General features: G+C 34.0%; 1 protein-coding gene across 6 annotated transcripts in view; it reads right to left on the bottom strand.

The window, feature by feature from the left end:
• Positions 1-140: 140 nt before the first annotated feature.
• Positions 141-15874, bottom strand: part of znf385d (zinc finger protein 385D) — a 159397-nt gene continuing 143663 nt past the window's right edge. For 4 of the 6 annotated variants that reach the window (XM_054780688.1, XM_054780685.1, XM_054780689.1 and 1 more), the window contains exons 7-8: positions 12914-13015; positions 141-1174 (exon numbers count right to left, since the gene is read on the bottom strand). In XM_054780688.1, coding sequence (XP_054636663.1) covers positions 941-1174; positions 12914-13015 — 336 coding nt within the window. In that variant the 3' untranslated portion in view covers positions 141-940. Of the gene's footprint in view, positions 1175-7734; positions 12759-12913; positions 13016-15874 lie in introns of those variants that run through there. The other 2 variants (XM_054780687.1, XM_054780686.1) reach the window with 2 other exon arrangements.

Here is a 15874-nt window from a genome sequence, read left to right as displayed (position 1 = left end):
CCCCCCAAAGGAAATTGTATTTTGGTGCAAACGTGGAAAAGGATTCAGCAACACGCACACACGGAAAAGACGACAAAGACAAACGAGGAAAGAGTGACAGTGACAAATTGCCAGACAGTCTTAAAAAAAAATCGTTTTTTTTTTTTTTTGCCAATTTCGGCAGAGTCAGGACTCATTCTAGAGCAACCTGACCCAAAATCATCATCTTGGGTCAGAACAGCACACAAAGTGTTCTGCGCTACCTGGCAGCGTCGACAATGTGAGGGGGAGGTGTCATGGCGGGAGCATCCCCCTTCCAGATGTTTGTCATCACGGCTCCTGGGGGGTGTGGAGGTGCGTCACATGGAGGAGAGAAGCGGGGCTAGAAATGAGGGATGAGTGCTGATGTTAAAGCATCAGTTTGTTTTCAACTCCAGCAGGTTTCCCACCCGACACCGTGGCTCACTTCAAGAAGCAAAGTGCAGCACTTCTACCAAAGTAGGACTTTTATTTCTTCCAAATGCTTCACCTTTGACCAACAGACACGGAACACAGAAGCACGGGTGGTCCGTCACATGGTCTCGGACATGAGGACAAGGATGCCTGGCGGATGAATCCAACGTTCACTCAAACGCACGCACGCACACGCACGCACGTAAGGACAAATAGAAAAACAACATACACGGTCATCAAACACGTCCAGCGTCTCCCGTGCACGTCAACAGAGGTTCAAGTGCAAACAGGAAGAGGGCGACAGGAACGTCATCACGAAGTCTGCATAGTTCACGTGTGGTTTACATTATTGCCGTCAAATCTGCATCCACCGTCTCCAGGCCCCGCCCCTTTGCGAGGGAGGCATGGCCGCGTGTTCACGTAACCTCGCCGATAGAGGCGGCGGGTGTCAGTCACGGCATGAACCCTGAATGCATAGACTGGTTGGAGTGCTGGTCCGGGGGGGAGTTCAGTAGGGCGCAAAGAGGACTTGAGGGTGGGAGGTCCTGACAGGCCCGGGAGCGGGGCGGAGCAAAGCGGCGGGGAGGGGCTGCGTCTGGAAGAGGGCGGGGGCCGTGGCGCTGTTGGCGGCGCGGTGGGTGAAGGTATTGTTGATGGCGGCGGCCATGGCTGCCAAGTGGGCAGGGAGAATGTGAGTGGTGAGGGCTGGGCACTGACGCTCTTTTCCCAAGGTCAGCTTTATCTGTTGGAGGACAAAACCATGTCAGTGGGGGGCTATGGGCCGCACGGTGGCGGAGTGGCTAGCATGTTGCCACCACAGTCAGGAGATCAAGAAGATCTGGGTTGGAATCTCCATGAAACATCTCTGTGTGGTGTTTCCATCTTCTCCCGTTGCTTGTATATATCTACATTATGTTGTATATTTCTATATTATGTTGTATATTTCTATATTATGTTGTATATTTCTACATCATGTTGTATATTTCTACATTATGTTGTATATTTCTATATTATGTTGTATATTTCTATATTATGTTGTATAATTCTACATTATGTTGTATAATTCTACATTATGTTGTATATTTCTACATCATGTTGTATATTTCTACATTATGTTGTATATTTCTACATCATGTTGTATATTTCTACATTATGTTGTATATTTCTATATTATGTTGTATATTTCTATATTATGTTGTATAATTCTACATTATGTTGTATAATTCTACATTATGTTGTATATTTCTACATCATGTTGTATATTTCTACATCATGTTGTATATTTCTACATTATGTTGTATATTTCTACATCATGTTGTATATTTCTACATTATGTTGTATATTTCTATATTATGTTGTATATTTCTATATTATGTTGTATAATTCTACATTATGTTGTATATTTCTACATTATGTTGTATATTTCTACATCATGTTGTATATTTCTACATCATGTTGGATATTTCTACATCATGTTGTATATTTCCACATCATGTTGTATATTTCTACATTATCTTGTATATTTCTACATTATGTTGTATATTTCTACATCATGTTGGATATTTCTATATTATCTTGTATATTTCTACATTATCTTGTATATTTCTATATTATGTTGTATATTTCTACATTATGTTGTATATTTCTACATTATGTTGTATATTTCTACATCATGTTGTATATTTCTATATTATGTTGTATATTTCTACATCATGTTGTATATTTCTACATCATGTTGTATAATTCTACATTATGTTGTATATTTCTATATTATGTTGTATATTTCTACATCATGTTGTATATTTCTACATCATTTTGTATATTTCTATATTATGTTGTAAATTTCTACATTATCTTGTATATTTCTATATTATGTTGTATATTTCTATATTGTGTTGTATATTTCTACATCATGTTGTATATTTCTACATTATGTTGTATATTTCTACATTATGTTGTATATTTCTATATTATGTTGTATATTTCTACATCATGTTGTATATTTCTACATCATGTTGTATATTTCTATATTATGTTGTATATTTCTACATCATGTTGTATATTTCTACATTATGTTGTATATTTCTACATTATCTTGTATATTTCGATATTATGTTGTATATTTCTACATTATGTTGTATATTTCTATATTATGTTGTATATTTCTATATTGTGTTGTATATTTCTACATTATGTTGGATATTTCTATATTATGTTGTATATTTCTACATTATGTTGTATATTTCTACATTATGTTGTGTATTTCTACATTATGTTGTATATTTCTATATTATGTTGTATATTTCTATATTATGTTGTATATTTCTACATCATGTTGTATATTTCTACATTATGTTGTATATTTCTATATTATGTTGTATATTTCTATATTGTGTTGTATATTTCTACATTATGTTGGATATTTCTACATTATGTTGTATATTTCTATATTATGTTGTATATTTCTATATTGTGTTGTATATTTCTACATTATGTTGGATATTTCTATATTATGTTGTATATTTCTACATTATGTTGTATATTTCTACATTATGTTGTGTATTTCTACATTATGTTGTATATTTCTACATCATGTTGTATATTTCTACATCATGTTGTATATTTCTATATTATGTTGTATATTTCTACATCATGTTGTATATTTCTACATAATTTTGTGTATTTCTACATCATGTTGTATATTTCTACATAATTTTGTATATTTCTACATCATGTTGTATATTTCTACATTATCTTGTATATTTCTATATTATGTTGTATATTTCTACATCATGTTGTAAATTTCTATATTATGTTGTATATTTCTACATCATGTTGTATATTTCTACATTATGTTGTATATTTCTATATTATGTTGTATATTTCTATATTATGTTGTATAATTCTACATTATGTTGTATATTTCTATATTATGTTGTATATTTCTATATTATGTTGTATATTTCTACATCATGTTGTATATTTCTACATCATTTTGTATATTTCTATATTATGTTGTATATTTCTATATTATGTTGTATATTTCTACATTATGTTGTATATTTCTACATTATCTTGTATATTTCTACATTATCTTGTATATTTCTACATCATGTTGTATATTTCTACATCATGTTGTATATTTCTACATTATGTTGTATATTTCTACATAATTTTGAATATTTCTACATCATGTTGTATATTTATACATTATGTTGTATATTTCTACATCATGTACATTTCTACATCATGTTGTATATTTCTACATTATCTTGTATATTTCCACATCATGTTGTATATTTCTATATTATGTTGTATATTTCTACATCATGTTGTATATTTCTACATCATGTTGTATATTTCTACATCATGTTGTACATTTCTACATCATGTTGTAAATTTCTACATTATGTTGTATATTTCTACATCATGTTGTATATTTCTATATCATGTTGTATATTTCTATATTATGTTGTATATTTCTACATCATTTTGTATATTTCTATATTATGTTGTATATTTCTACATCATGTTGTATATTTCTACATTATGTTGTACATTTCTACATCATGTTGTATATTTCTACATTATGTTGTATATTTCTACATCATGTTGTATATTTCTACATTATGTTGTATATTTCTACATTATGTTGTATATTTATACATTATGTTGGATATTTCTACATCATGTTGTATATTTCTACATCATGTTGTATATTTCTACATTATGTTGTATATTTCTACATTATCTTGTATATTTCTATATTATGTTGTATATTTCTACATCATGTTGTATATTTCTATATTATGTTGTATATTTCTACATTATCTTGTATATTTCTACATCATGTTGTATATTTCTATATTATGTTGTATATATTTCTATATTATGTTGTATATTTCTACATCATGTTGTATATTTCTACTTTATCTTGTATATTTCTACATCATGCTGTATATTTCTACATTATGTTGTATATTTCTATATCATGTTGTATATTTCTACATCATGTTGTATATTTCTATATTATGTTGTATATTTCTATATTATGTTGTGTATTTCTACATTATGTTGTGTATTTCTATATTATGTTGTATATTTCTACATTATGTTGTATATTTCTACATCATGTTGGATATTTCTACATCATTTTGTGTATTTCTACATTATGTTGTGTATTTCTATATTATGCTGTGTATTTCGACATCATGTTGTATATTTCTACATTATGTTGTATATTTCTATATTATGTTGTATATTTCTATATTATGTTGTGTATTTCTACATTATGTTGTGTATTTCTATATTATGTTGTATATTTCTATATTATGTTGTATATTTCTACATCATGTTGTATATTTCTACATTATGTTGTACATTTCTACATCATGTTGTATATTTCTACATTATGTTGTATATTTCTACATCATGTTGTATATTTCTACATTATGTTGTATATTTCTACATTATGTTGTATATTTCTACATCATGTTGTATATTTCTATATTATGTTGTATATTTCTACATCATGTTGTATATTTCTACATTATGTTGTATATTTCTACATTATCTTGTATATTTCTATATTATGTTGTATATTTCTACATCATGTTGTATATTTCTATATTATGTTGTATATTTCTACATTATCTTGTATATTTCTACATCATGTTGTATATTTCTATATTATGTTGTATATATTTCTATATTATGTTGTATATTTCTACATCATGTTGTATATTTCTACTTTATCTTGTATATTTCTACATCATGCTGTATATTTCTACATTATGTTGTATATTTCTATATCATGTTGTATATTTCTACATCATGTTGTATATTTCTATATTATGTTGTATATTTCTATATTATGTTGTGTATTTCTACATTATGTTGTGTATTTCTATATTATGTTGTATATTTCTACATTATGTTGTATATTTCTACATCATGTTGGATATTTCTACATCATTTTGTGTATTTCTACATTATGTTGTGTATTTCTATATTATGCTGTGTATTTCGACATCATGTTGTATATTTCTACATTATGTTGTATATTTCTATATTATGTTGTATATTTCTATATTATGTTGTGTATTTCTACATTATGTTGTGTATTTCTATATTATGTTGTATATTTCTACATTATTTTGTATATTTCTACATCATGTTGGATATTTCTACATCATGTTGTATATTTCTACATTATGTTGTGTATTTCTATATTATGTTGTATATTTCTACATTATGTTGTATATTTCTACATCATGTTGTATATTTCTACATCATGTTGGATATTTCTACATCATGTTGTATATTTCTACATTATGTTGTATATTTCTACATAATTTTGTATATTTCTACATCATGTTGTATATTTATACATTATATTGTATATTTCTACATCATGTTGTACATTTCTACATTATGTTGTATATTTCTACATAATTTTGTATATTTCTACATCATGTTGTATATTTATACATTATATTGTATATTTCCACATCATGTTGTATATTTCTACATTATCTTGTATATTTCTATATTATGTTGTATATTTCTACATCATGTTGTACATTTCTACATCATGTTGTATATTTCTACATTATGTTGTATATTTCTACATCATGTTGTATATTTCTACATTATGTTGTATATTTCTACATTATGTTGTATATTTCTACATCATGTTGTATATTTCTACATCATGTTGTATATTTCTACATCATGTTTTATATTTATACATTATGTTGTATATTTATACATTATGTTGGATATTTATACATTATGTTGTATATTTCTACATTATGTTGTATATTTCTACATCATGTTGTATATTTCTACATCATGTTGTATATTTCTACATCATGTTGTATATTTCTACATTATGTTGTATATTTCTACATCATGTTTTATATTTCTACATTATGTTGTATATTTCTACATCATGTTGTATATTTCTAGATTATGTTGTATATTTCTATATTATGTTGTATATTTCTACATCATGTTGTATATTTCTACTTTATCTTGTATATTTCTATATTATGTTGTATATTTCTACATCATGTTGTATATTTCTATATTATGTTGTATATTTCTACATTATGTTGTATATTTCTATATTATGTTGTATATTTCTACATCATGTTGTATATTTCTACATTATCTTGTATATTTCTACATCATGTTGTATATTTCTACATTATCTTGTATATTTCTACATCATGTTGTATATTTCTACATTATCTTGTATATTTCTACATCATGTTGTATATTTCTACATTATCTTGTATATTTCTATATTATGTTGTATATTTCTACATCATGTTGTATATTTCTACATCATGTTGTATATTTCTACATTATCTTGTATATTTCTACATCATGTTGTATATTTCTACATTATCTTGTATATTTCTATATTATGTTGTATATTTCTACATCATGTTGTATATTTCTACATCATGTTGTATATTTCTACATTATCTTGTATATTTCTACATCATGTTGTATATTTCTACATTATCTTGTATATTTCTACATCATGTTGTATATTTCTACATTATCTTGTATATTTCTATATTATGTTGTATATTTCTACATCATGTTGTATATTTCTACATCATGTTGTATATTTCTACATTATCTTGTATATTTCTACATCATGTTGTATAGTTCTACATTATCTTGTATATTTCTATATTATGTTGTATATTTCTACATCATGTTGTATATTTCTACATCATGTTGTATATTTCTACATTATCTTGTATATTTCTACATCATGTTGTATATTTCTACATTATGTTGTATATTTCTATATTGCGTTGTATATTTCTACATTATGTTGTATATTTCTATATTATGTTGTATATTTCTAAATTATGTTGTATATTTCTACATCATGTTGTATATTTCTACATCATGTTGTATATTTCTACATTATCTTGTATATTTCTACATCATGTTGTATATTTCTACATTATGTTGTATATTTCTATATTGCGTTGTATATTTCTACATTATGTTGGATATTTCTATATTATGTTGTATATTTCTAAATTATGTTGTATATTTCTACATCATGTTGGATATTTCTACATCATGTTGTATATTTCTACATTATCTTGTATATTTCTACATTATGTTGTATATTTCTACATCATTTTGTATATTTCTACATCATGTTGTATATTTCTACATCATTTTGTGTATTTCTACATTATGTTGTATATTTCTACATTATGTTGTATATTTCTACATCATGTTGTATATTTCTACATTATGCTTGTATATTACTACTTACACCAGTACATTTCAGTCAGTACACTGTGTACACTCAATGTGTACTTAACTCCTGAATGCGTGAGTTTTGACAATGTAGCGCTCTCCGGGAATGAAATCTGCAATGTTTCCCTACTTCTTCTCTTGTTTTTCCATTTGGAAATGTTTGGTAGGTCGTCCTACACCTTCGCTACGTAGCCAAGATTGATGATTCTGAAGAAGCACCAAGTCAAGTGACTAAATAAGCCGGTTTGAATGAATCACGCTCAGCACACGTTTCAGCGTTCACCACGGATGGCCGACGTTGCAATGAGGAAATGCATTTTGGAAGAATGGCGCAGATACCGCCAGAGACTTATCTAGAAAGCCTTCCAAGAAAGCATGACGTCGCTAAGCAGACACCAACGTGGACTTTTTCCTTCCATTTGTCACCTGACTGTGCGTCGCTGCACCGCTTTCCAGCTGTGGAAAATTCCTCCCGGGTGGAGCTCACAGCCTCAAGGTCACACAGTTGCTAGCGTAACCTTGCCACTGAGAGGAGTTTTATGCAAACCTTTGCAGTTTTTAGAGTATTGCATCTCTATTCCGGATGTTGTAATCAGTTGTAATCCAAGCTAACGTTGGTGTTTTCAGGACTAGTGGAGATGATCTCCAGCCAGTCTAATCAGAGCATTTTTACCTCAGCTAAACGAATGTCCACGTGTTTGCACACATCCAGCTGCAACTACAAACCAATGGATCCACGAGTCATCCACAATCCCATGAGGTGGCAACCATTTTGGTTTTCGATTAGTGTTTTTTGGTTGTAAAAATGGCTGATTTCAGCCTCAAAAGTAAATGTTTTAATTTTCTTAGTCATCCATGAAAGCGGACCTTTCATCTTTGGGTTTTGGCCAAAGCAGCTTTTACTTTGGAAAACAGGATTGGACATGTTTGCCTTTTTACTGGTATGTTGCGTACCAGACTTCTACGCTAACTGTTTGTGTCTGGTTCATGTTGACTTGGCCCGTCCAGGCCAGGGGTGACCACATCATTTTCCAAATAGTTCAACTTTCTTCTTAAATAATGGTGGCGAATTTTCTTTCTGTCGTATTATGATACTTTATTCTCATATTTGGACTTTATTGCAATAATATTAGAACGTTTTACCCAACCTAATTTTCCAAAAATGTATTTTGTTTTGTTTGTTTCTCATAATATTATGGCTTAAAAAAACATAGATTCTTTAATATTCAAAATCAATGCTACTAAAATGACATTATTTTTCTCCATAATATTGCAAATGTTGTAAAATGGTGACTTTTTTCTCTTTTGAATATGAATATTTTTCTTCATATTTTGACTTTATTCTTGTAAAATTACAGCTGTTTTTTTTTTCAATTTCTGCTGGGTTTTTTCCCCTCCATATTTTCCACCTATTTCAACTTTCTTCCTGTCAATTTTCATCACATAACTTTGACTTGCCATAACTAACCCATAACGTTTTGATTTTATTCTCGTAACACTGTAACTTTTTCTGCAACTTTATTTTTAGATTTCTTTTCTCATAATATTACGTCTTTTAAAAACTAAAATCTTTTCTCTTCAATATGTCAACTTTTATGCTACTAAAATGACAATATTGTTCCTTCTAATGTTCTTGTAAAATTACAACTTTTTTCTCTTCATATTTTTCCGTTGTTCTTGTAAAGTTACTGTTTATTTTTTTCCATTTTTGCTGGGTTTTTTTGTTTTGTTTTCTTGTTAAATTATAATTTTTTGAATGTGCAAACAACATCCCCCATGTATTAATTAATTACAAATTTTATTAATAGTATCTATTTTTTGGGTCAGGGCCAATAGCATTATAAATTTATTGAAAAATGTATAATTAATCCATGTGATCGGTATCGGTCGATTTTAGTCCTGGATGATCAGTATCGGAATCGGCAGCATTAAACCCAGATCCTAGCATCCCTACAAAAAATATTTACAATATGCATAAGATGCATATTTTTTGAGTAATAAGCCACAGTCAACTACAAAACACCATAATGTACTCATATAGAGTTCCCTCGTTTATCACTGGGGATAGGTTCCCAAAATATCCCGCAATAAGTGAAATCTGCACAGTAGCGAACTTCATTTGTTTACAATGATTCTATATGTTTTAAAGCCGTAAAACATTAAATGTATATAATTATTATTAAGTCACTCACGCATATTTCACTCTCGTGACCGTGCCTTTTCGTCCTGGCACCGTTCCGCTGTACTGTCGTATTTTTGTATCCCTGTTAAAACATATTGCTGCAGTCCTTCGAGCTCAAGATTCTTACAAGCTAGCAAGCAAGCAAGCTAGCGATGACACAGGAGACACGCAGGGTGGCACAAAGGAGATTGATTGACAATGGTCTTTCAGCCAATCAGGACGCAGAAAACAATGGGCAGTGCAGACGGACAGCGAGGGAGGGAAGAGAGAGACACTCAACTTCCCACAATGCCATTCTTCTTAAAGGGCCTGGATTGTCATGGCGTTCATATGCTGCAAAAAAAAAAGCACTAAAAGAACCTCTGCGAAAGGCGAACCGCGATAGAGCGAGGGAACACTGTATATTTTGAAAAACCGTGACAGAGCGAAGCCGTGAAATTCAAAGCGCAAAGTGGCGAGGGATGAGTTTTAGCATTGTCAATGAACGGGAAGCGCTTTCTTAAAAGTAGTCTTTCTGAAATTCACATACCCCTTTTCGGAACCAACAGAGACAGATATTGATAAATGGCACACTTGTTTTCAGAAACAATTTATATTTTGTTAACATTTCATTGAATGTAGCGTGAATGTTTTTGCTCTTCAATCGACTGCACGACACACTAGAGATTTGATCATTTGCCTTCGGTTGCCTTCGGTTGATCAGAATGACTGAGAATCAACTTCAGTTGCTCAAACATGAAAGCGTGCGAGACAAAAGCATCCGATATTGCTGCCGATGGTCTTTCCGTCTGCAGATAGCAGCGGGCGGCGGTGTTATTTGAGGCTGTCGTTGGCGCTGCAGCACTGCAAGCTAATAGGGTGAAAAGGTGACCAAAGTTATCCGGCCTAATCTTCTGTGTCCGTGATGGAAACGCGGCGCTCTCGCGGCATCGGGACGCCAGACGATGTCACGGGTTATCAATCGCCGGCACGGGCGATGAGGGGGTGGGGGCGCCGCACATCAGAGAAGCTCCTCTCCGTTAACTCGGTCAATGATGGGTTTCAGAAAAAGCCATTTCGCCTAAACGACTAACACCCCCTTTCATCCAAACACCATTTTCAGAGAGTTTCTCTGAGCGGGAGCATGAGGCTCTGTCCCCCCCCCCATACAGGACTTCTTTGTGGGCATCTGCAAAACTGCTAAAAAAAAACAACAGCTTTTAAAATCTCTTTTCTGAGCGACTTTGAGCATCTGTTCTGGAGTTTTTGGCAAAAATGTTGTCGCACAAGGTCTTAAACTAGTCCCTGTATTGTATCGTTCCACAAAGTGAATTGCCCAAACAAACCTGCACACGCCTACGCATTGCTGACTCAACATCAATGCATTTTTTTATTACTTGCGGCTGCAAAATAACCAAAGAAAGTTGAGAGTGGCAGCAAATATTTGATGAAGAAGGTGAGAAACGCCACTGAATTCAAGAAATAACTAATTGCAAAGTACAAAAATGGAACCCCCTCCCATCCTTCCTCACTGTCTTTGCCATCAAGAGTCTTCAATAAAAGATAAAAATCAGCTTAAATGTTCATTTGTCATTTCATTCTTCATTTCTAATGATTTTGCATTGTTGTCTGCAGGTAACACTGCAATTATTCTCTAGAAAATGTATTTTTTGTTCGTATTTTGGGGTGTCTGGCCAGATTCATTGGATTTCCATTATCTCCTTTAAGAAAAATGGCCTCGGTTTTGGTTCCAGCTGACCTTTTGGAACGAATTAATAACAAAAACTGAGGTAGAGTCGTCCCTCGTTTATCGCGGTTCACTGGTTCCAGACCCGACCGCAGATACATTCCAGTTAAGTAGGATTCAATATTAATAGTTGGAATATTTTCATAGGTAGAGCATAGAAAACCTGGTTAGGACTTTCTAAATACAGGTTTTAACGTTATTAGAGCCCTGTAGACGTGACATAACACCCCTACAGTCACTTTTACACTCCCGCTATTCTTTGTTTAGTTTGCACTGAGCAGGCCGCCGCTCGCTTAGCAAGCTACGGTAAGGGTTGAATTTATTTTCAACATGCATACAACTTACATCGCATATTACAGTTCCACATGTCCAAAAAGGAAAAGCTTATCCTACGCCCCCCCAGCCGTTTCACATCAATCGCGATGCATTTGTTCACTTCCTGTGTTCCTATTGTAGGCTACTCTTTGCTCGTTTAAGATACATAGGAGAATGATAAGGTAATATAACAATGTGGTAATATAGGAGTTGAAGTTCCTGTCACAGTAAATAATTTATATAACAGTCAAAGTAAATAATAATAATCAATAGTAAAATAATAACTGATGAAAGGAACTCGCGAGCTACTAGCCTCAATACTACTTATACTAAAGTTAAGAAAGTGTTTCAAACGGAGTGGGGAAGAAGGACAAAGAAGCCAGAAAGTTACCACTTCCACATGGAATGAGAGGAGAACCTTTTTTCCACCACTCGATCTCAGACATGGCACATCGGCCTGGCACTGCTGGCTCAGTAGCAGGTCTCCACGCGGCGTGTAATCTAACATTACTGGTGCCGAGCGACCACAATACCACATCTAACTTGTCTTTCAATATTTCTGGCTAATAAAAGGCCACAGTCAAGCACCAAACAGCGACCATTTATTCATAATTTTTTGACAAAAACACAAAATAGTGAGGGGGCGATATTCAAACCTCGACTGTACTTGTAAGCCACCGCAGGTATGCAAAAGACTGCAAAGCACTGAAGCTAAGCGGGAAGGTCACAAGGGAGGCATTGTGTGCTCCTTTTATGAGGTTTCTCCATTCTGTTGTTGCTGCACGAGCACCACTTAAGCAGAAGCTGCACGGTGTTGCAGGCGACCATGATGAAGCCCCCCATTGTCAAGAACATTTTGTGATGAAAAGCAAGATGATATGTCAGAAGATATCGTAAGTAAGTAGCAAACTTTGCAGTCACAAAAGTCGCTTAGTGTGAAAAACTGCTTTGGGACTCACCGTCTGTTTGGTGGCTCCTTTCTGTGGTTTGCTGTAGGGGCTGTATTTGGGCTTGGCTGGTTTCCCCGCGGCTCTGTCTTTATGACGACGACTGCTGATGTGCTGATGACGGAAACAAACGTCACGTTCTGTGCTGCTGATGACATCTACTTTTTTAGGACAGAAAATGCTCCATTGCAAAGCTATCCTCGCCGGACGCAAATCATCTCCAGGGTCTCTCATTAGCACCCGGTCAGAAACCATCACCATTAACAGCTGTCAAGGGGAAAAAAATCTGCTGCTGGCTCCAAAAGTAATGAGAGGCAACACAAGTTGTTTGAGAATAATCAGAGGTACAATGGAATTGAAGACTCACATGCAAGGAGACAAATCAACACAACCTGAACTGACGGCTTCTGGAGAAAATATGTTGACTATTCAAGCTAAAATGTTACTTAATATAGGAAACCACATATGCCTGGGGAGGGGTGATCTCCGGCTCCAGTGAGGGACAGAGTCAAAGAAGGTCACACTCACATGCCGAGACCTGTGAATCAGGTAATAAGGATGTGGAGGACTTGTTTTGGACACAAGAGGCCTCCAGCAGATAATCACAGCACGTCAGTGTGACATTAATGTGTATCTTATCAGAAATACACACATTATCTACAGTGGTACCTCGGTTTACGTCCGCACCGGTTAGCGTGTTTTTCCGTTAACATCCAAAATCTTTGCTCAGATTTTGCCTTGGCTTGCGTTCGCCCGCTTGTTTAGCGGTTTGTTTACGCCGCCCTCTTGGATCACACGCTGAGACAAACTCTCCCGATGCTCGCATGTGATCACGCAGTGCATTGTGGGCCGTGGGCACCATTTTAGGCAAGGCAAGGCAAGTTTATTTCTAGAGAACAATTCATACACAAGGTCATTGAACGTGCGTTAAAGAGAAGAAGGGTAAAATCCCTTCATAAAATCATTTCATTAGAACATAGAATAATTCTAAAACCACTAGATAAAATTCCATAAATCATTCCATAAAACAAAAAAGATTGAGAATGAAGATTGCAGATCAAATACTTTCAGTTGTCAAGTGCACAGTTGAGTAGAAGCGTTTTCAGCCTGGATTTGAACATTGCCAAAGTTGAGGATTGTCGCACATTGTCTGGAAGATTGTTCCAGATTTTGGCAGCATAAAACTGGAACGCAGCCTCACCCTGTTTAGTCCTGACTCTGGGCGCCCGCAGGCAACCCCTCCGTGAGCTTCTCAGAGCTGGAGATGGTTTATGGTCAGAGATGTACTTTGTCCGTCAAGACCATGAACAGGCTTGTACACAAGCACAGCTGTTTTCAAGTCTATTCTCTGAGCAACAGGAAGCCAGTTCAGAGACCTGAGTACTGGACTAATATGCTCGTACATATTTCCTGGTTCTAGTCAAGACTCGAGCAGCAGCATTGTGGATGTACTGCAGGTGTTTTACTGCTAGTTTAGAGAGCCGGGTGAGAAGGCGTTACAGTAGTCGAGCCTGCTGGAGACAAAGGCATGGACTAGTCTCTCTAAATCTGGCTTAGACACTATTCACGTGATTTCGGCAATGTTTTTTAGGTGGTAAAAAGCTGATGATGTTGTTGATTTAATGTGGCTGTTAAAGTTCAGATCTGAGTCCATTATTATGCCTAAATTTCTAACCTGGTGATTGGGTTTTAAAGAAAGAGTCTCAAGGTGACTGATAACACTTTCTCTTTGTTTCTGTGGACCAAAGACTATGATTTCAGTTTTGTCTGAGTTTCTCTTTGATGCTGTGACAAAGTCAATCTGCAGGCCATGTTCACTTGATCTGAGTGTGGTCTGTATAGTTGTGGTGGGACACATTGCATCTGCGTATTAGCTTGCCTAAAGGAAGCATGCACAGACTGAACAGTAGGGGTCCCAGAATTGGCCCCCCGGGGAACCCAACAGGTTATAGCCACTTGGTCTGAGACGCAGTTACCAATTTCAACAAAGTGCTTCCTGTCCTCCAGATAGGACTTGAACCAGTTTAGAGCAGGTCCAGCAGAACTGAAAGTGAGACTTTGCTTGCATCTGTGTTCAGACGGATATCATTTGTCACCTTGATCAGAACTGTCTCAGTGCTGTGACTGAAAAGTATCAAACACATTGTTAGAGAGCAGAAAGTCTCTGCTGTTGGTATACAACCTTTTCTAAGACTTTTCCCAGGATTGGCTGGTTTGATATGGGCCGATAGTCGTTCAGTACTGTGGCATCAAGACTGCTCTTCTTCAGAAGTAGTTGTGTGTTTTTTTTCCATTGTTTTTTTTTATAGTAAACGGCAAGGTATGTGTTTATTGGTTCTAGAACGCTGATATCTAGTTTGGTGTATATTTTCTTGTGGTTGCAGCAGAAAAATGTGTTTATTTTGTGTTATTTTGTTTTTTCCAACAAGACTGGGTGATGTTAAATGTTCAGTTGTCAGTTCATTTGTCATCTGTTATTATTTTTGCATCATTTTCAGTATGTAAAACTATAATTGTCTATAAAAATGTGTTTTGTGTTAACATATTTGGGTGTCTGGAATGCATTAATTGGATTTACATTATTTTCTATGCGAAAATTTGCTTTGGTTAAAGTCTGATTTGGTTTCTGGACAGATTAACGACGTTAACCAAGGCATCACTGAATGTTAGTGCATAACTAAAAAGAATACTAGTACAATCAAATTCGATTTAAACGTTTTTCTATGGGAAAATTTGCTTTAATTAAAGTCTGTTTTGGTTTGAGTCGGACCTCCTGGACGGACCAACGACGTTAACCAAGGCGCCACTGTATGTTGCATAATTATAATAACTAGGGCTGTCAAAAATAGCGTGTTAAGGGCGGAAACTAATATATTTCATTAATTACGTGACATTTTTTGGCATAGTTAACACACACACATGGCTAGCCACGGCTCTCTATTATGACGACAGACGGCGGTACAGGGTGGTGCC

The sequence above is a fragment of the Dunckerocampus dactyliophorus genome, chromosome 7 (assembly GCF_027744805.1).
Source record: "Dunckerocampus dactyliophorus isolate RoL2022-P2 chromosome 7, RoL_Ddac_1.1, whole genome shotgun sequence".
Classification (NCBI taxonomy): Eukaryota; Metazoa; Chordata; class Actinopteri; order Syngnathiformes; family Syngnathidae; genus Dunckerocampus; species Dunckerocampus dactyliophorus.
Note: the sequence above shows the minus strand (reverse complement) of the source record. Positions and strands in the feature narration are given on the sequence as shown.